Below are 22190 nucleotides of genomic sequence, written 5' to 3'. Positions count from 1 at the left end.
AATTTTGTATTCTTAGCTAATTCACCCACTGCCTAAAGATGTAGGGGAATATACTGGATTTGCTTTAAGGTTTAATTTATTAAAATGACTGCTTTTCATTAAAGTTATACCTGGAGAGAATTTTTGCAGTCCACAACTGCTGCAAAACTTAAAAAATGGTAGCTCTCCTTTCCATGTCTGTGCAAATCCTACTCCCTCGAGGCAACTATTTTCCCCCCATCTTCTCGGTTATTTCATCTGAGGTTTACAAAACAAATTGTTCCTAAGTAGTACACTTTCATTACAGTTTGTTGTTGAATGCACTTATGTATTAAACACCTGCTGACTTCCTTTAACGGGAATAATTTATAGTTAACATTTTCTGATATTTTATGTTAAAAATAAAGAATGCTTGATGTAAATAGAAGTTTTAAGCAATGTTTTGGCTTAAGAATACTTTAAAAAATGATAAGCAGAAGGTAAAAGTTAAGCTTTTGGTGTTGACCAAACAGCAATTGTGTAGAACCTTGTAGAATCTGTCTTGGGGTTTTAAAATGTTGTGTCATTTGGATTCTTCTCTGATAGCTGCAGCTCTTGCTAATTTCAGCAGTTTTACATGCCTTTCTCTTTGAACATTTTGTCTCAGAAACTTTACCTGTGTCTTCTCAATGGGCGCTTTTGAATGGTATCACCCTGAATCCACGTGTTTTGAATTTGCAGACACACTACCTCATCTATGGGAAGGGATTTCAGACTTGGGAATATTCCCCGGTGTATGCCATTCGCTCCTATGCTTATTTGCTGCTTCATGCCTGGCCAGCTGCATTTCATGCAAGAATTCTACAGACTAATAAGGTAAGGGCTGGTCACTCAGGAAGCTGTCACAGCTGGTCAAGGGGTGAGTGTAAGTTTTGAGAAAAGAACAAATTAGTGGTGGAGAGGGGGCTTTTTTTTTTGGAAGAAGTGTCAGTTATAGTCATTCATAAATCAATAAATATCAGTGAGGCAGGTTTTTATTATTTTCAGGTAAAGTTTTAAAAGATTTTATTTATTTTTTATTGGAAAGGCAGATATGCAGAGAGGAGGGGAGACAGAGAGGAAGATCTTCCGTCTGGTGGTTCACTGCACAAGTGGCAGCAATGGCTGAGGATGTGTCAATCCGAAGCCAGGAGCTTCTTCAGGTCTCCCATGCGGGTGCAGGGTTCCAAGGTTTTGGGCCGTCCTCCACTGCTTTCCCAGTCCACAAGCAGGGAGCTGGATGGGAAGCAGGGCCACCAGAATTAGAATCAGTGCCCATATGGGATCCTGCCGCGTTCAAGGCAAGGATTTTAGCTGCTAGGCTATCGCACCTGACTGGAGGCAGGTTTTATATAGGAATGTTAAATGCTATGGCTGTAAAAAGCCAAAACCAAAAAACAAACAAAAATCGAATAAAAAAACCTAGCCAGCTCCCTGCCTTCATGTATCCTGTTTGGTAGGGAAAGCCTATGAAGAGGGTCTAATTTAAGTAGAAGTCCCAGTTCCATCTAGGCCTCCGTGGACACTTAGGAGAAGGATTGTTTTTTTGTTGTTGGCTGAGGAGAGCGTTCTCGCTCCTTAATAGGCCTCTGTTGATGTTAGGCAGGTTAGGGGCCCCTGAGTACTGGAAGATTGAGTGAGGAGTGCAGGTCTGGATTCCCCAAGGGGTTGCTTTGTTGAGTGAGAGGGCTCATGGGTACCAGCAGAGTGAAACCTTTGCTTCTTGCTTGATGTCTAATGGGGGCTCTTCCCACCCCCCTCCTTAGGTTATCTGGCTAGAGTAGCTTAGTTGTTGTCTAAAAGTTTTCTGGGCCTTAGACTAGAGAGAATTTGGGGTGTTTCTGTCTGTTCCAGGGCTAGCTTCTTTCATGTCTGGAATATGTAAGGCAAAAAGAAAATCTCTGGGATTTTTACCATTGTGGTGTGAAGTGTATAGCTAGTCTGTTCTACACCTTCCAGGGTCTGCTCAGATTTGCTTAGAAACAACATGCCAACCCAAGGCCCTGAGCTGGGAAGGTGGCCAGCATGAGTTTCGGAAGAGAGCAGGAGCAGTGGACTGGATTGAGACTTGGCGGCCGTAGTTTTACAGGGCCTTGTCAGAGCTGTTACGGAATTAGACTAGTTTTTATCCTCCAAGTGTGGTAGGAAACGAAAGGTTTAGACAGGAGAGCTATGACCGCATCTGTGGCCCAGAACGAGCAGAGAGAAAGCACCTGTGGCTCACTGTCCTTCCCTCCCCTGCCTGGGATCTCACCTCAGGTGTTTTGAGCTTGTGAGAGGCGAGTTAATACAAGGTGGAGGACTCTGAAGAACCGAGGTACAGTACTCAGTGCTTACAGTTTTCATTTCTATTTGGATACTCCCCCTCAGTTCACATGATTCTTCCTCTTACATCACTGATGCTCACAGTAAGCGAAATAGGAAGGAAGGTCTTCCTCCTTGTCTTTCTTCCAGTGTAAGTTCTGTAACTGGGTGGCAGGGAGCCTCCTGGCCAAGGGGAATGGTAGCTTGTAGCATCCCAGCACCGTAATGCTGAGTTGGGAAGGGGAGGCTGTGGTTCCAAGATGGTGTCGATACTTGCAAGGGTGACTGACTGCTTTTCCAGCTTACTGCTACAGTAAATGAGAAGCGCCTTTGTGTCATAATCTGCTCACAGCTCTGTGTGGGTTTCCCACTGTAGTGGGACCCCACGTGTAGCTCGATAGGCTTCCTGAGTCTCAGTCCTGCTAGCTGGCTTTCCAGGTGGCTGTCCAAACTTGAGCTCCTGCTAACTTTTTGACACCTCCTGAATACTGGGTACTTTGACTTTCTCATGTGTGTGAGCTGCTGCTTGTTTTAATTAGATTGCTGGCTACTAGTAAGGTGGTGCATTCCTTTATATATTTGTCATTCCTGTTTCTCTTTTCTGTGACTCACCTGTTTGTGCCCTGTTGGGTTCCTTGTGTGTATGTTTTCTGTAGATTTGTAGTTCTCATTAGTGATCCCTTCTCCATTTTTTAAGATTATAAGTTCCTTCTTGTAACTGGCCACCTCTCTGTTAACTTTGTGGTCCTTTGTTGAGCTGAAATCTTTGATTTTGATACTTCCGAAGTCATGCTTACATTTTGATACTTAGAAATCTTTGATTTGATGCCAGTCAATTTTTGTGCATCTTTCTCCCTCACAAGCTTTGGGATTTCACTTTCTTACATACAAAGCTTTAAACATTTGAAGTTAATTTCTATAAATTGTAGGAAAATTAGTTTTTGCTGTGTGATGAATGGCATTTTCTAGCAGCATTTGCTACATGGGCCATCCTGTTTCTTATTTGCACCTCCCCTATCTTGTACCTCATTCCTGTGCTTGTGGGTCTACTTTCGCTGTTTTTATTCTTTGTCACTGGTCAGCTTGTTACTGTATGTCCTACTTTTATTGGGCTTCCTCATGTGTGTTAGTGTCTTCCACAGGAAGGTGTCCAAGGCAGCACACATGCAGCCTTCACCTCCATGAATTAGAGTATAATTATGAAGCAGAATGGATAAATGCATTGAACTGTTTCCACATAATTACATTTTGTAGTATCTAAAATGGTTGTTTCTAAATTAATAGTGCTGCAATTAATGTTGTCATGAATTGAGCTACTCCTCCCTCCACCATGCCTCCTGAAGTGATTCGTATGGGTCCACTGCATCTAGAAATATGAAAAATTTATATGATTGTTGATACAGATTAAGAGTTATACCAGTGTATACTGTTATTGATATGAAATGAGGGTGGTTTTATTTTTAGTCGTTTCCAACTTATTATCTCTGACTTCTATCTTCTTGTCCTGGTTTCTTTCAGATTCTGGTCTTTTATTTTTTGCGATGCCTGCTGGCTTTTGTGAGCTGTGTTTGTGAGCTTTACTTTTACAAGTGAGTATCACAGTTTTGCTTCTGTAAATGCTATGGGAAGCCCAGGATAGGGTGAACATCTGCATGGTAGTCCAGGCCATGATGAGCAATAGAAAATAATTTGTTTCTAGCTTCCAGTATTTTATCTGACTGTAACCTTGTTTGAAGTAAACAGTTGAAGAGTATTTTTCATGAGGTTCATAAATGTCATATCTTCGTGTTGTTTTTTTAAGGATTTATTTATTTTTATTGGAAAGTCAGATACACAGAGAGGTGGAGAGACAGGAAGATCTTCCGTCCGATGGTTCACTCCCCAAGTGACCACAATGGCTGGAGTTGAGTCAGTCTGAAAGCCAGGAACCAGGAGCTCTTCCAGGTCTCCCACGCGGGTGCACAGTCCCAAGGCCTTGGGCCATCCTTGGTTGCTTTCCCAGGCCACCAGCAGGGAGCTGGATGGGAAGCGGGGCTGGGCTTAGAGCCGGCACCCATAAGGGATCCTGGTGCGTTCAAGGTGAGGACTTTAACCACTACGCTATTGCGCTGGGCCCTCTTCATGTTATTTTATTTTTGCTAATTCATATGTAACTGATGTTTACTCAGTAGACATTAGTAGAACCTTATTTTTGATCCTGAGATTTATTTCTTTTTCTGTTGGAGCTTAATTTTTAAAATACTTACCAAGGCATGTTAGGGATTAGATTGACAGAATACTTTTTAAGAGCCAGAAGATAGAAAAAAGTCTTCAAAGTGATGAGAAAAGGTGTTTGCCATCCTGCTCGTATATTCTGTTAAACCATCTTTTAAGACCAAGCACTGGGCCCGGCGCTGTGGCGCAAGTGGTTAAGGTTCTCGCCTTGCACGCCCGAGATCCCATATGGGCGCTGGTTTTAATCCCAGCAGCCCCGCTTCCCTTCCAGCTCCCTGCCTGTGGCCTGGGAAAGCAGTCGAGGACGGCCCAAAGCTTTGGGACCCTGCACCCGCGTGGGAGACCTGGAAGAGGCTCTTGGCTTCGGATCGGCATAGCATTGGCCGTTGTTGCGCTCACTTGGGGAGTGAATCATCAGACGGAAGATCTTCCTCTCTGTCTCTCCTCTCTGTATATCTGCCTTTCCAATGAAAAAATAATAAAAATAAATCTTTAAAACAAAAAAAAGACCAAGCACTAAATACTTTTTTAGGGAAAAAAAAAAAAAAGCTAGCCAATGAAGAAAACAGAATTTACCATACAGATATTCATTGAAGGAACTTCTAAAAGCTATGCTTAGGAAGAAGCAACATTATTTCAGATGTATTCTGAGATGAATAATGACTGTGGGCAAGGAAATGGTTAACACAAAGATACCTAGTGAAATATTGACTTAATGAAGCATAAACATGCCTAAAAATATTTAGTTTATGGATTTTAAGAACCTATAAGAAGTAGAAGCAGGTGTATAATTGCTGATTTGAGAAACTGCTTGAAATAATCACCTGTAAACACTTCTGTGAGTCTTAGTCTTTAACAACGATAGTTGGGGAAAAAAAAAACTATGTACCACTCCCGCGAATACTTTTTCGTTTTCTGTGTATTGTCCTTATTGATACCATACATAGTAGGAATTTACAGCTGAGATGTCTGGCAGAGAGTGATGGTGTGACTCAGGGTTTCCACTGCCAGCAAATGGCAGAGCCAGCATTGGAGCTGTGCCTGTGGAAGGCCTGCTGTTTTTCCCTGTGTCATGCTGTTTTCTTGTCGATGGTAGACATCATGTTGGTGTGTACACACTTCCTTTCTGGTAGAGCTGCTTCCCCATGTCGGGAAGAAGGGATTGGGCTTGAGAGTCTTTAGGTACAGATAGTTGCTAGCCTGTCAGGACAGCTGTGTCTGACTTCAGTATTCACCGTGATACAGGGCTGCCTGTTTTTCTCCCCTGATGTAACATGTCTGCTCTTCCTATTTGCTGTGCTAGTCATCTTTGCCTTTTTCCTAGGGCTGTATGCAAGAAATTTGGGCTGCACGTGAGTCGGGTGATGCTTGCCTTCCTGGTTCTCAGCACTGGCATGTTCTGTTCGTCATCAGGTAAGTAAAAGGGCGGGCAAGAGGCTGTCAGGTTCATTGATAGCTCACAGTGGCAGTGAGAGGAAACACTTGTTCATTTTGAGGTTATGTTTGCATAATGTCATGATTTTGCAGTATGCTATTATATACATTCATTTGTTTTTATTTAAAATTATTTATTCTGTTTCAAAGAGGACCCTTCCACTGACTCACTCCCAAGTGGCTGTAAAGGTCCAGACTAGTCCAGGCCTGGAGCTCCATCCATGTCTGTATTGTGGGTAGCAGGGGCCCAAGCACTTGGGCCGTCTCTGCTGCCTTCCCAGGCACATTGACAGGGAGCTGGTTTGGAAGAGGAGCATCTAGTACTACAACCAACACTCATATGGGACGCCAGCGTGGCAGCAGCGGCTTAACCCAATGTGCTGATGTACCAGTCCCTCTCAGCATGTTCATGATGACCATTATGGTGTAAGATAAAAATTTATATCAGTTTCACAGGTGAGAGAACTGAAACTTAGGTGAAGTGCCTTACTGAAACTGAAAATTCTCAATTGGTAGAGCTGATTGCCCCTCTAGGGCGCTTTTCATATCAGCCACCCACTTTTTTTTCTTTTTTTCCTATTGGGGGAAACAAAGTAATTGTATTTTAAGACAACTCTTTGTGTGATACATCCAATTCTTGATTATTGTATTTTTTGTCCATAATTTGGTATTTTTTTATAGAGGTTTTTTTTAAAGAAAGGTTCTAGAAATTTTAGCAAAAGACACTTGCCCTGCAGTGATGGCTTTCAGGCTGTGCTCCCATTGAACATTTGTGTTTTATGAGCTAAGCCGAGCTGCCAAAAGATAGTCTGTTCCCTGCTCTCCAGAAAAATTAAATTACTAGATATAATTACTTCATTTTTAGTTTCTGTTTGTGTGTACCAGAATCTAATATGCGTGCTAAATATACATGAAAAATAATATGCAGCACAAATAGTGTATTTACACTTCCTTCATTGAATATATTAAAATTAATGTTCTGCAGAGTCCTTGCGGATTCACCCTAGCAGAACTTTGAGAACCCATTGTTGTCAGTGTAATTGTTCTTTGCCCTCTGAGCGACAGAGGCCTCAGATTTTGTTTGCACATTGACAGCTATAATTGACAGATATGGATAGCTCTAGGAAGGCTGTGTTTCCCATTTTTCTTTTTAATTACTTTGTTACTTCTGAAATTGGCATTTATGTATGGGAGAATCCTGGGGTGTCTTCAGTTTTGTAATTTCCCCTGAAGATGTTAAGACACAAATCAGTGGAAGGCATCCTTTGATGTAAAACCTGTGGACCTTTTGCCAAGGTCCAATCACAGTCCTTCTGGAACGTGAGAGACACATCTGCAAAATTGTGCAGAAATGTTAGTAACACTTTGGGCAACAGGATCAACAGTGGCTGTTCTGGAGACCTTGAACCTGCTGTGCACAATGGGGTGAGAGTACGTGGGAATGATTGGGGGCTATCTGAAGGACATGCTGTCCGTGTCTGGGGTACAGGATGTAAAGCAGCACTGTATCTAAAGATTTATTTATCTTTACTAGAAAGGCAGATTATGGAGAAAAGGAGAGACAGAGAAAGGTATTCCATTTACTTGCTCACTCCCCAAATGGCTGCAGTGACTAGAGCTGAGTTGATCCGAAGCCAGAAGCCAGAAGCTAGGAGCTTCTTCCAGGTCTCCTGTGCAGGTCTGGGTTCCAATGCTTTAGGCCACCTTTATTGCTTTCCCAGGCCATAAGCAAGAAGCTGGATGGCAAGTGGAGCAGCTGGGACACAAAGCAGTACCCATATGGGATCCTAGCACTTCCACGGTGAGGATTTAGCCATTGACCCATTGTGCTGGATCCACATCACTGTATCTGTTATTTTGCCATTGAAAAAGGCTAGAGTTCCTGAGCTGTGTGGATTAGGGCCAGGAGAGTCACAAAAGACCACCAGCAGATAAGTTCCTCTGAAATAGATTACTGGTGATGGCTATTAGTCTTTTGAAACATATTTCTTTCCTGGAAATAGGCTGTGAGGAACCTCAAGTTTTGTAAGTTTTGGGTTTAAGGTGTAGGCCAGTGGAGTGAGGGCATGCTTATTGTTGGTACCTACAACACAGAAAAGTAAGAAAATAAGGAAATCATTGAACTTCATGTGTTTTAGAACTTTCTGTCTTTCATTTTATTTGTAAGGCAGATAGAGAAAGATCATCTGTAAGCTGGTTCACTCCCGAAATGCCTGCAACAGCCAAAGCTAGGATGGGCTGAAGCCAGGAGACTGGACCTTTAATTCAGGTCTTTTTTGGGCAGGGACCCAAGTATTTCAGCCATCAGCAGGAAGCTGAGTTAGAAGCAGAGCAGCTGAGACTTGAATCAGGCAGTTTTAAGTGTTACAAACATCCTGAGTGGAAACTACTGCAAATGCCCACTTTCATTTTTTAAATAGAGTATTGTTTTACTGCTGTAATAAAACATTGTCTAAAATATGTTTCTGGTTTTTGACATTTTGAAATAGAGGTGTAGTTTTAGTAATTGATAACCTAATAAATCTCAGACTCTTATCCCCATCCATCCTTTTGTCCATTTCTTTACTCTTGCAGCATTTCTTCCGAGTAGCTTCTGTATGTATACCACGTTGATAGCCATGACTGGATGGTACATGGACAAGACTTCCATTGCTGTACTGGGAATAGCAGCTGGGGCTATCTTGGGCTGGCCATTCAGTGCAGCTCTTGGGTAAGACCCTAACACAGTTCCTATCTCACATACCATTTATCACTTCTGGTCTCATAGTGAATCTTTGTATTGAATTGGCTCGATTTGTTCTGGGTAGCTTCTAAAGTTATAGGAACCAGCTGGACTACAGAGATTCTGGGAAGTGAAATAATATTTCTCATACTGTTTTATCATTATTAATGCTAATAGAAGTGACTAGTAACATCTGCCAAACTCTTTGTGAATCTAATCCTTAAAATTTGACACTGCAAGAGACATAAAAATTTTAATGCCTTAATAAGTAAGAAAATAGATGCCTAAAGTGGCTAAGATACCACTGAGATTGTGCTAGGATTTGAATCGGGGTCTTAATGACACTAGAACTGGTATTTTTTCTACACTGCCCCACCTATGCTGCACATTTTTCTTATTACCAAAGCTTGAAATCCATTTCCTTTACCCATCCTCTCCTGCTCCAATGTCTTTTTTTACCTGAGTCTCTCTATTTTTAAGATTTATTTTTATATGAAAGGCAGAGGTAAAGAAGAGCGGAGAGGCAAAGAGATCTGCCCTTTGGTTCACTCCCCAAATGTCTGCGTTGGTTGGAGTTGGGAGCTAGGAGCTTCTTTTGGGTCTGCCACGTAGGTATAGGGGCCCAAGCACTTGGGCCAACCTTCGCTGCTCTCCCAGACTAGTAGCAAGGAGCTGGATCTGAAGTGGAGTAGCCAGGACTCAACCCTGTATTGATATGGGATGCTCACATCACAGATGGAGGCTTAGCCTAGTAGGCCATTGTGCCAGTCCCTCTTAATTCTTTTCCTATCTGTTCCTATCACTTTGCTAGTTTGTTTTGTGCTGCTGTATCTTCTTGCCCATACTAATGGTAATTACCAAGAAGCAAAAAACAAAAAGCCACGTTAGGTTTATGTTAGTTTTAAATAAATCTCTAATGAAAAATTTTTTATTGGAAAGTCAGATATATACAGAGAGAAGGAGAGACAGAAGAAGATCTTCCATCCATTGGTTCATTTCCCCAAGTATCTGCTACAGTCAGAGCTGCTCTGATCTGAAGCCAGGAGCCCGGAGCTGCTTCTGGGTTTCCCACATGGGTGCAGGATTCCACGGCCTTGGGCCATCCTCAACTGCTTTCCCAGATTGCAGGCAGGCAGCTGGGTGGGAAGTGGGGCCATCAGGATTAGAACCGGTGCCCATATGGGATTCAGCACATGCAGCGCTGTGCCAGGCCCGATATTAGGTTATTTTAAAGGTATTGTATCTTTTTTTTTTTTACTAGGTTTTATTTTTTTTATTTATTTATCGTTATTAACATTGTATTATGTGATACAGTTTTATAGGCACTGGGGATTCCCCCTATTGTATCTTATTAAATCAAAAAAGTGAGATTTCATGCGACAAATAATTCCTAATTCTCTTCTCTCCAGCCCAATCTTCCAGAAGCCATTATTTTATATATAAATGCCTCTGAGTATACACATGTGTTTGTAACCACATTTTAGAAACGGTCATCCTGTACATGTCGTCTTCTACATATGGGCTTATGTTGTCCTTTATATTGGCTTCAGAGTGTTCCATTATGTGGCTGTCCATACTTTTAAGATCTGATTTTGTTTGAAAAGCAGAATTAGAGGAGGAGGACAGATCTACCATCTAGTAATTCATTCCCTGAAATGGCTGCAGCAACCAGAACTGGACTGGTGCAATTCCAGGATCATCTTCTAGGTTGCACATGAGTGCAGGGGCTTAAAGACTTGTTCTGTGCTGCTTTCCCAGGCACATTAACAGAGAGCTGAATCAGAACTGGAGCCGCTGAGACTCAAACTGGCACCCATGTGGAATGTTGGTGTCACTGGTAGAGGCTTATCCTACTATAACACTATGCTGACCCCATGGCTGTCCATAATTTACTTAAGCATTGCCCTATTGGGATATATTTGGTTTATGGTGGCTTTTTTTTTTTTTTTTTTTTTTTTTGGTTATTGTACCTGTGCTTCAGTTTACATTTATATTTATATATGCGTATCTTTGTATACTTCTGAAATTTAACTTGAGTAAATATTTAGAAGGGAGGCTACTAAACCAAAGAAAAGACTTTTAAAATCTAAACTGCTTTTTAAAGTCTAGTATCCATACTTTCAGTCTTTTTTGCTGCATGTTTTCTCAAATTATGACATTCCTCAGGAAACATTGCTCAAGATTTTTTTAAAAAGATTTATCTATTTTTACCGGAAAGAAAGATTTACAGAGAAAAGGATAGACAAAGATCTTTCATCTACTAGTTCACTCCCCAGGTGACTGCAACAGCTGGAGCTGAGCTGGTCCAAAGCCAGGAGCCAAGGAGCTTCTTCTGGGTCTCCTAAACAGGTGTATGATCCCAAGGCTTTGGCCCATTCTTTACTGCTTTCCCTGGCCACAAGAAGGGAGTTGGGTGGGAAGTGAAGCAGCCAGGATGTGAACCAGTGGCCATATGGGATCCTGGCATTTGCAAAGTGAGAATTTAGCTACTGAGGCTTCACGCTGGGCCCATTCCTCAAGATTTTATTTTCAGCCATTGTGATCATTCCCATTTTTTTATGTCTAGTCCTGATTGTCTTTGTTAATTTCATCCATATTCATAGTTGCTTGGTAGGTGCTTCCTGAGCTCATTACATTCCTCCATACCTTTTCCTTTATCTGTTCTGCCACAGGGAAAGGCACAACCAGCTACTCAGTAGTGAGCCAGGAACCTGAACATTATGCGACTCTGCTCTTTCATATATCCTATTAATTTATTGTGTCTCCTCACTGGTTTTTTTAAAAGATTTATTTTTATTGGAAAGACAGATATATATATATAGAGAGAGAGAAGAAGAGAGACAGGAAGATTTTCTGTCTGATGGTTTGCTTCCCAAGTGACCACAATGGCCAGAGCTGCGCCAATCCAAAGCCAGGAACCAGGAGCTCTTCTGGGTCTCCCTTTGGTGCAGGGTCCCAAGGCTTTGGGCCATCCTCAGCTGCTTTCCCAGGCCACAAGCAGGGAGCTGGATGGAAAGTGGAACTGCCAGGATTAGGACTGGCACCCATATGGGATCCTGGCATGTTCAAGGCGAGGACTTTAAACGCTAGGCAACCCCGCCATGCTGGATCCTCCTCAGTGTCTTTTTTTTTTGGTATTCCAGTGTGTTTTCAGGAAGATTTTAAGGTTTGGCACAGGTACAGAAAAAAGGAACAAATGAAAACAAGTATAAACAAAGTCAGTTTACAGACTGACCTCCATTTGAAATGCTTAAAAAAAAAATTAGCTGCAGTTTTAAAAAAAATATGATCAAGAAAATTTTTCAAGTCTTTCATTGTTTACTTTTGAGTACATTCATACAGTAAGGCAAATCTTGATTTGTTAATACTCATTTAATTGATCAACTGTTTCATTTAAATTGCTAATGCAGAGAGAAAATTTTCATAAACATTTTGTTGCTACAAAGGGAAACATGGTCACCAAAGGCCTTTAAGCATATCTCAGTGCAAATTACTATTTGATGTCCAATGCAGTAAAATACACAATCAAAACACAAAATACTTGCCCAATTTCTCTCTTCTAGGGTAAGTATTCAAAAAACTGGTGCACACTTGAATATTCACTCCAAATACCAGTATTCAAGTCTAAATGATTAGAATAGATATACTAACAATACATACATATCTGTCATCCTTTACATCAATAAAGTAGTAAAAATTAAGCTTAAAAATTACACAGTTTGGGCATGGTGGCGTGGCCTAGCCGCTAAAGTCATCGCCTTGAACACACCGGGATCCCATATGGGTGCCGGTTCTAATCCCGGCAGCTCCACTTTCCATCCAGCTCCCTGCTTGTGGCCTGGGAAAGTAGTCGAAGACAGCCCAAAGCCTTGGGACTCTGCACCCACATGGGAGACCTGGAAGAAGTTCCTGGCTCCTGGCTTCAGATTGGCATAGCACCAGCTGTTGCACTCACTTGGGGAATGAATCATCAGATGGAAGATCTTCCTCTTTCTCTCCTCCTTTCTGTATATCTGGCTTTCCAAGAAAAATAAATGAATCTTAAACTGTAATTTTTTTTCTTTTTTTTTTTATCAGATCTGTTTGGTAGCTATAAAAACTAAACTAAAATAGTCTTCATTTTATTAAATGTCAAACATTTAGAAATTATCTAAAACAAATTTTAGTGTGTAGAATGGTTGCAACATGAATATTAACTTGTTTTAAGCTATTCTTACCCTTTTCTACATTAGCACTGAAAGTTCTTTTTAAATTTAATGCTTTACAGTTAATTTTCTTCAGGCTGCTCAGTAGGGAAGTCAGCAGGCTCTTCCTCTGCTTCTCCCCCCTCCTTCCACTCCTCCCTCTGTCCTCACTGCCCCAACTTCCACTCCCTCAGCATCCTTCTCTCACTCTATTGTTTCATCTTTTCCCACATCCTCTGCAGTTTCTGCTTCCTCAGCTTCCTCCATTTCCTCCTCCTCTTCCTCTTCATCTTCTTCATCCTCCTCTTCCACAGGTTCATCCATCTTTTCTTCATCATCTCCTTGCTGATCTCGAGAATGGTCTTGAATTTCAAAAAGATTGTCATCCTTAACAAAAACATTCATAGCATACCTTTACTATCGGATTGTTTGAAATGCTTGTAGCAGTTAAGACTCTCATTTTATTTGTTCTTTGTAAGCCTGTTTCCCTTTGCTATGACCAGGAGATTTTAAATGCTGTTGGACTGAACTATGTATGCAATGCAGGAACATACACAATGCAAACATTGAATGGCCTCCAGTTTTATCATGTGGTCATCTGCAGTGACAACTTCCATAATATCTTTTTCAATTATTTTGATTATTTCTGGTTGGCTACTTGCCTGCTGCTTATGAATAGATTTTTAAAAATTTATTTACCATATATTCATGCATAAACTCCGTAACTACTTTATCAAAATTGGTTTATTTCTGAATATGACCTAATAATGTCTCCTGATGTGAAGAACTTTGCAGATGTAGTTCATTGTCTTTTTCTTCAAATATTAAAAATTTACAAAATGGATGTGTTAATGCCATTCTGCACCTGTCCACATACTTCTCTTTTTTTTTTCCTCTTTGGCACCTTTGCTTTTCTCGCCTAGCCTCAGTTCATTGTTTTTCTTCCTCTTCATCGTCAGAATCAGTTTGTGTAGGCGATTTGCTGAGATTGACCTTTTCCATTGGTTTTGCTAGCTTGGGCTTCTATTTTTTTTTTAATTTATTTATTTATTGGAAAGTCAGATATAGAGAGGAGAGACAGAGGAAGATCTTCCATCCGATGATTCACTCCCCAAGTGAGCATAATGGCTGATGCTATGCCGATCTGAAGCCAGGAGCCAGGAACTTCTTCCGAGTATCCCACACAGGTGCAGGGTCCCAAAGCTTTGGACCATCCTCGACTGCTTTCCCACGTCACAAGCAGGGAGCTGGACGGGAAGTGGAGCTGCCGGGATTAGAACCAGCGCCCATTTGGGATCCCGGTGTGTTCAAGGCGAGGACTTTAGATGCTAGGCCACGCCGCCGGGCCCTAGCTTGGGCTTCTTGATAAAGGTTCCACCAGGCTTATTAAATGGCTGTATTTTTTTTTAAACACATTTAAATGCCATGAAGTTAAACAACAGCCACTGGATATGTATCATTTTTCTCTTATTCCTCTTGCAGTAGCAACTGTCATATTGGTGGGTTTGTTTTGATAACAAGTCCAAGTCTCTGAATGTTTCCAAAATCACCCACGTGTCTTTGGCTTTGGCTTTTGCCTCTGCCTGTTGATGGTTCTCTAAAAGCATCATAGTTCCACTTCCAAACATACAACAGGCATTCCTGCTGTGCTGGGTCTCAAGGGAGTAGGACCGGCGCCCATATGCAGTCCCGGCATGTGCAAGGCAAGGGCCTTAGCTGCTAAGCTACCATGCAGGGCCTCTCAGATTCTTTTTAATCTGAATACTTTTCTTCACCCCTCCTTGTCTTGGATTACTACCGAGCCTACTAGATGATCTCCCGTCTATTATTGATCCCTGTAGATCTATTCTCCTCACTCAAGTTTATCTTCCTAATATGCCAGTGGGATTCTATCATTCCTTTGTTTCAAACTCTGTAGTATCTTCTGCATTGTTTTGTGTAATAAATTTAGGAAATCATGGCTCATGGACCGTATCCATCTGAGCTGTTTTTGTGCAGCCCTCCCCCCATCCCCTCAAAAAACAGTAGTGGGCCCGGTGCTGTGGCCTCGTGGCTAAAAGTTCTTGCCTTGAATGCACTGGGATCCCATATGGGTGCCAGTCCTAATCCCAGCGGCCCCACTTCCCATCCAGCTCCCTGCTTGTGACCTGGGAAAGCAGTCGAGGACGCCCCAAAGACATGGGTTCCTGTACCTGTGTGGGAGACCAGGAAGAGGCTTTTGGCTCCTGGATTCGGACTGGCACAGCTCCGGCAATTGTGGTCACTTGGGGAGTGAATCACCAAATAGAAGATATTACTCTCTGTCTCTCTTCCTCTCTCTGTGTATCTGACTTTCCAATAAAAATAAAATTAAAAAGCAGTTTTTACATTTATAGAGGAGGTTAAAAAACCACGTAAGAATATGCAACAAAAACTACATAGAAACAAAGCTGAATATAAATACTCTTAAGGGAAAGATGTTTGCCAGCTCTTGCTCTGTGATGCCCAAGCCCTAAGGTGACTCAACCCTGCAGGCTCTTCCCTACTTTGCCTCTCTTGCCTTTTTTCCGTTCCTCCACTGCTTTCAATCTTTATGCCACCTACACTAAGCTTTGTTGAGTTCTCCAAGTTCCCCAGAAGGCACATTTTGCTTGGTCTGTGTTTAGGCAAGAAAAGTGTTTTCAGGGTCTCAGTCACTTAGTCAGTTGTCAGTCCACCATCATTTATTAAATACTTTGTGCTAGGGACTGCTGCTGTGTTTTAAAATTATACAGCCCTGTGTCCTACTAATTTGGAGCTCACCTTATAATAGGAAAGATAGATGCTGATAGGTAAATTAAAAGTTTTTGATTTCTTGTCACAGGAGGAATACAGAGGCTTTGGAAATATAACTATTTGATTATATAGAAAAATGAAAATGTTAAGACAAAATGTACACATTAGAATGAGAAAGTTTGAATTAATGAAGAGATTACCAATGATATAGGAATGAGAGTGCGATATATGCTCAGAGAAATTAGGTCTGCAAAGATTTTTTAAAAAAAGGTTTATTATTTTTACTGGAAAGTCAGATTTACAGAGAAGATCTTCCATCCACTGGTTCACTCTGCAAGTGGCTGCAATAGCCAGAGCTGAGCGGATCTGAAGCCAGGATCCAGGAGGCTCTAAGAGGTCTCCCATGTGAATGCAGGATCCCAAGGCTTTGTGTCATCCTCTACTGCTCTACCAGGCCACAAGCAGGGAGCTGGAAGGGAAGTAGAGCAGCTGAAATATGAACTGGTATCCAAATGGGATCCCTGCACATGCAAGGCGAGGACGTTACCCACTGGGCCACTGCGCCAGGCCCGTGTGGTTGGTTTTGAGGTAGATCCTATGTAAAGAGTGGTAGTTGGGAGGATTCTTTGAGATTGGAACAGTGGCTGTGACTAGTGGCTGTGACATAGAGGCTGTGACTAGTGTACTGGTTATGGATGTGGAGGTTCTTGTTTGTGCAGTCTGAGTGGAAGCAGCTGCTGAGAAAATTAGTCACTTTGGGAGAATTTGACTATGGTGAAAAGGTGGGAGGAAAAAGTCTAGAAAGAAGCTGAGAGAAAAGGCCAAAAAAGGAGTCCAGGAATTATAAAGGTAGAGAAACATGTTTTATTTCCAGTGCAGCAGAAAAAAAAAAAAAAGATGGCGCCTGTGATGAGAACGGTGTGTTCAATGAAGAGCTTTTATCCCACCATGATGAGGTTCCTGCAGACTTTATTCGGCTTAATAACAAGGCTTTAAGACAAATAATTGAAATGAGGGCAACACATGCATGCCATTTTCTTTCTTTTTTTTTTTAAAGATTTATTTTTTATTATTTTTTTTATTGGAAAGGCAGATATACAGAGAGGAGAGACAGAGAGGAAGATCTTCTGTCCGATGATTCACTCCCCAAGTGAGCGCAACAACGGCCGATGCTATGCCGATCCGAAGCCAGGAGCCTCTTCCGGGTCTCCCACGCGGGTGCAGGGTCCCAAAGCTTTGGGCTATCCTCAACTGCCGTCCACAGGCAGGGAGCTGGAAGGGAAGCGGGGCTGCCAGGATTAGAACCGGCGCCCATATGGGATCCCGGGCGTGCAAGGCAAGGACCTTAACCACTGCGCCACCGCGCCAGGCCCATGCATGCCGTTTTCAGGATTAATTTAAGTAGAAGGAAGAAGAGCTAATAGTTTTGAAAAGGGATACATCAGAATCAAAGTTGCTAATATTATTACTGCCAGTCCAATAAAGCGCGGGAGAGAAACAAATACCCCTTTGTTTGGCAGGCTGGTTACAGGAGGATAGGACATATTGCCTTACAGTTGATCCTTTTTTAAAGTCCATTACACATAAGTATGTACAGAATGGAGTTCATTTCAGCAGTACCTTATTTCTATTTGCTGTGCTTTTGGGAGCTACATATCCCCCTGATAGGTGTATTTTTTTTTTTTTTTAAGATTTATTTATTTATTGGAAAGTCAGATAGAGAGGAGGATGATGATTCACTCCCCTAGTGATGCTAGGCCAATCCGAAGCCAGGATCCAGGAACTTCTTCCGTGTATCCCACACGGGTGCAGGGTCCCAAGGCTTTGGGCCGTCTTCGACTGCTTTTCCAGGCCCCAAGCAGGGAGCTGGATGGGAAGGGGAAATGCCGGGATTAGAACTGGCGCCCATATGGGATCCCAGTGCATTCAAGGCAAGGACTTCAGCAGCCACTAGGCCACGGTGCCGGGCTCGATAGGTGTATTTTTGCAAAGACATCTTTGTGCATCCCAGCCCTATCTTCTCCCTGTAACTTGTAGAGGCATTTGTTGCTCAGTTCAGCATGAAGTATGTGTGACTCAGACCTAAGTTACCTAAATTTGTTTTTTTTTTTTTTTCTGTTTTCATAGACTACCCATTGCCTTTGACTTACTGGTCATGAAACACAGGTGGAAGGATTTTTTTTATTGGACGTTGGTGGCACTTATCCTCTTTCTGGTGAGTTACCTGTTCTCAGGTTGTACTTAAAGCAGCTTCTAATGTGATCCAGGGAAAAGTGGGAGTTCGTTTTGTTTTCTATTCTCAGGCATGCCCTGTTAGCATTTTGAGAATGTTCCCAGAGTAAAACTCCGCTGCATTTTCTCTTCTAGGTGCCTGTTGTGGTCATTGACAGCTACTATTACGGGAAGTTGGTGATTGCACCACTCAACATTGTTTTGTATAATGTCTTTACTCCTCATGGTCCTGATCTTTATGGTAAGGTTATGAAATTTGGGGAGGTAGGAAATATCTTAATTTGCCTAAGCTTTTAATCTCATTAACTTGGCTCTTTCCATCAAATGTAGCGTTTCATTACTGGTGATCTTTTCCTGTTTAAAAATAGATTGACATTTGAATATAGCACAGTGATGACATGTGGTCACTTAAATATTTCTCCTTGATTGACATGTCTTGCAAGTACTCACTTGCTGTTTGTCCTTATCTGTTATTTCCAGTTTTAGATTTTGGAAAACTTTGTTGGGTATGACATGGATATACCATGACTTTTGAAGTTTTTTTTTTAAAGTAAAGGTTATTTTTTTCTCATATTAGAAAGTCAATATGATACCAAAAAGAAGAGAACACATATAATCCAGTCATCTCTACATAGCTTTAATTAACATTTGATGGTATATTCCTCCAGACAATTTTATATGCATGTTTGATGTTTTTTAAATTTTAAAATGAGCATTATCAGACATTAAGGATGGAAATTGGGACAGTGTGTGGATGAAGTGTGACAAATAGAGATTGATTAGCAGGTAGGTAGTTTTGACTGGTTTAGGGTTAAAAGGGAAAAACAAATGGAATTCCTTTTGTTTGGGTATGCATTCTCTAGTTCACCTCCACTTCCTCCCCTCTCTTGATGCTTTTCACTCTGCTGGTTGTTGAGCCAATTTTGTTGGGTTCCTGATGGCATTTGAGTTAGTTGAAGTTACAGAAAGATGGTTAGAGATTTTATCTGATTGTATCGGATTGGTGGGTAAATGTTTTATGAGTGGGGTAATATTTACATTCACAGAAGTATTACTTCCTCTGCCTTAGTCTTTTGAGGGTTTTAGAGCATTTTATGTTTTGAGTCCTTGCTCTAAAGCTAGCTAATCTTACCTGTGTCTGTACTTACGATACATTTTAGCCATAGTTACATCCATCATTTGTGTTACTCTGTCAGTAGAACCTACAAATGAAAGAGGGAAATTTTTTTTTATTTATTGGAAAGGCAGATATACAGAGAGGAGGAGAGACAGAGAGGAAGATCTTCCATCCAATGGTTCACTCCCTAAGCAGCCGTAATGACTGGAGCTGCTCCAATCTGAAGCCAGGTGCCAGGAACTTCTTCCAGGTCTCCCACACGGGTGCAGGGTCCCAAAGCTTTGGGCCGTTCTTGACTGCTTTCCCAGGCCACAAGCAGGAAGCTGGGTGGGAAGCAGGGCTGCCGGGATTAGAACCAGCACCCATATGGGATCCCGGACGTACAAGGCAAGGACTTTAGCCGCTATGCTATTGCGCTGGTCCCAGAGGGAAAATTTTTAAGTTTTTTTTTTTTTTTGAATTGCAGAGTTACAGAGGACAAGAGGAAGATACCATCCACTGTCTCAATTCCCCAAATGGCTGCAATGGCTGCAATTGGACCAGTCCAAAGCCAGGAGCCAGGAACTTCTTTCCTATCCCATGCTGGTACATGGCTTGTGTATGGGGTTATATTCTACTTCCCAAGGCCATAAGCAAAGAACTAGATTGGAAGTGGAGCAGTGAGATTCAAACCAGTGCCCTACCCTGGCACCACCAGTGGTAGCTTTATTCACTAAGACACAGCACAGGCCTTGATTGAGAAAATTTTTTTTTAAAGATTTATTTTATTTTTATTGGAAAGGCAGATATACAGAGAGGAGAGACAGAGAGGAAGATCTTCTGTCTGATGATTCACTCCCCAAGTGAGCGCAACAACGGCCGATGCTATGCCGATCTGAAGCCAGGAGCTTTTCTGGGTCTCCCACGCGGGTGCAGGGTCCCAAAGCCTTGGGCCGTCCTCGACTGCCTTCCTGGGCCACAAGCAGGGAGCTGGATGGGAAGTGGAGCTGCCAGGATTAGAACCGGCGCCCATATGGGATCCCGGGCGTGCAAGGTGAGGACCTTAACCACTGTGCCACCGCACCGGGACCGATTGAGAAAATTTGAAGTCAGTATAAATGAGATCTACTCTGAGGATTCCGGGAATATTGTCACTTTAGATGGTAAGTAATAGCTTAAAATAAGCAGTATTTGATTTGGTGAATCAAAGTCACAAACCCACATAGTTAGAGAATAATTACTAAGTGGAAAAAACTTCGAAAGGCTGCTTTATGCCTGACTCCGAGATCCCATTCCAAGGGTTTGAGAAAAGGCCTCAATGTTAAGCTTTTGCCTCTAGATGTCTCCCTTTAGCCAGGGAGGGTTTGCATGTTTTTAATTGCTTCTTGTTGGAGTTTACTTGTGAAAATTTGATTCTGCAAGACAAGATTGCATGATAAAAATCGACTTACATGGAACCATATATATTCTATATGATGAATAAGACAGTTTGTGTTAATTTTAAGAAAATGACTTCTCAATTTTTATGAGTGGATGATTATTAATATTCTGAGTGATTCTTTATAAAGCGTCTTCTGAGAGTAACCTTTTTGTAGCTCTCTAGATTGGTGTGGTTTATATAATTTAGAAACAGGCTGATGAACTAGGAGAGGAAGAATACATTTTTATTTAGATGGCCAGTTTGACAGTGGGTTCATGAGGTCAGATCCGGTAGAACAGTGACCTGTCTTTCCCTGGACCTTGATATACACTATTCGTTTTAGCTAGTGTTTTCCTAGGAAGGAGTCTTTAGGAATTCTGTCTCCTTTGATGAAAGAAGTTGACATTTTGCTCTTTTGAGGGCCTGAGTTATAATATAGGTTAAGCCACCACCTGCAATGGAAGTGCCTTTTCATTTCCCAGCTGTCCCACTTTTGATCCAGCTCTCTGGTAATGTGGCTGGGAAAGCAGTGAAAGATGCTTAAGTGCTTAGGCCTCTACATGCAGATGGGTGACCCAGATGAAGCTCTGGCCCACCCTTGGTTATTGGGGTGTTTTAGGGGAAAGAACCAATGGATGGAAAATCTCTTTTTCTGTGTGTAACTGCCTCTCAAACAAACAGACGTTTTAAATTTTTGCTGTTTTGCATATACAGGAATTGTCTTCCTAATGATGGCAAAGACTTTGTTGGGATCGAGGGATGTCACATTGGGCATGAACACAGGTGTTTCTTAATAGAGATTTTAAAGATTTGGTTTTTAATGAAAAGATGGCTTTTACCTAATTTTTGAGTTTGACAAATTATTTGGTCTAATTTCCAGTTATTAAATAATGTTAACTCCATTTTGCTTTTGTAGGCCGTCATAGTGAATGCTTCATTTTAGTGGTTGGAATTCTTTGTGTATTCTGTGTTAGCAATAAAGATTTGTCAAGAATGAATGAATTCTGGAGTACCTGTTAACTCCATTAGTGCCTTGATTATTATTATAGTCTAGAACTACTTTGGTTTTAGATTCGTTGTGTGGTACTGGCTGAGAATTTTCTTGATAGTAAATAATAATGGATGTGACGTTCTTTTTAAAATGAGAAATTCATTATGATTGCATGTGCTTTATAAAGCAATTGGTGAGTCCATTCATGACTATCAAACTCATCTCTTTTTTTTTTTTAAGATTTGAGAGACTCATCTCTTAACAGATTGATACAGTAAGATGATCTAATAGTCAGATTAGTCTTCTCTTGGAAACTCCAGTTCTTTACTTGCACATTTGGCGCAATTTTGACTTTTTAAAAATCTCCCACTCCAAGTACCTCTTTAACTATAAGAGATACACAGCTTCTTAGTGTAAGAATAGAAAAGGATGATAGTGCCGACAGTATTTGCCTACCTCTCTTAGAACTGATGCTCATATGTAAAAACAGAATAATTGTAGAAAAATATAAGTGAAATGAACAATCTAAAATCCCCAAAGCTAAATCAGAGACAATTAATAAATTATCTTCAGATTTTTTAAAGATTTTACTTATTTTTATCACAAAGTCAGACATATAGAGAGAAGGAGAGACAGAAAGATCTTCCGTCCGATGACTCACTCCCCAAGTGACCACAACAACTGGAGCTGCGCCAATCTGATCCCAGGAGCCAGGAACTCTTCCAGGTCTCCCACATGGGTGCAAGAACCCAAGGCTTTGGGCTGTCCTCAACTGCGGTCCCAGGCCACAAGCAGGAAGCTGGATGGGAAGTGGGGCCGCTGGGATTAGGACTGGCGCCCAT

General features: G+C 41.6%; 1 protein-coding gene and 1 pseudogene across 5 annotated transcripts in view; one reads left to right on the top strand and one right to left on the bottom strand.

The window, feature by feature from the left end:
* The window catches only part of ALG9 (ALG9 alpha-1,2-mannosyltransferase), a 94344-nt gene that overhangs the window by 1177 nt on the left and 70977 nt on the right, over positions 1 to 22190 (top strand). For all 5 annotated transcript variants that reach the window (XM_040976922.1, XM_040976924.1, XM_040976921.1 and 2 more), the window contains exons 3-8: positions 700 to 834; positions 3820 to 3890; positions 5840 to 5928; positions 8524 to 8659; positions 17737 to 17824; positions 17977 to 18082. In XM_040976922.1, the coding sequence (XP_040832856.1) occupies positions 700 to 834; positions 3820 to 3890; positions 5840 to 5928; positions 8524 to 8659; positions 17737 to 17824; positions 17977 to 18082 (625 nt within the window). The remainder of the gene's footprint in view (positions 1 to 699; positions 835 to 3819; positions 3891 to 5839; positions 5929 to 8523; positions 8660 to 17736; positions 17825 to 17976; positions 18083 to 22190) is intronic.
* LOC121153929 lies at positions 13021 to 17153 on the bottom strand (annotated as a pseudogene).

This window comes from Ochotona curzoniae, unplaced genomic scaffold, assembly GCF_017591425.1.
Source record: "Ochotona curzoniae isolate NIBS_2020 unplaced genomic scaffold, NIBS_Ocur_1.0 contig_2723, whole genome shotgun sequence".
Classification (NCBI taxonomy): Eukaryota; Metazoa; Chordata; class Mammalia; order Lagomorpha; family Ochotonidae; genus Ochotona; species Ochotona curzoniae.
Note: the sequence above shows the minus strand (reverse complement) of the source record. Positions and strands in the feature narration are given on the sequence as shown.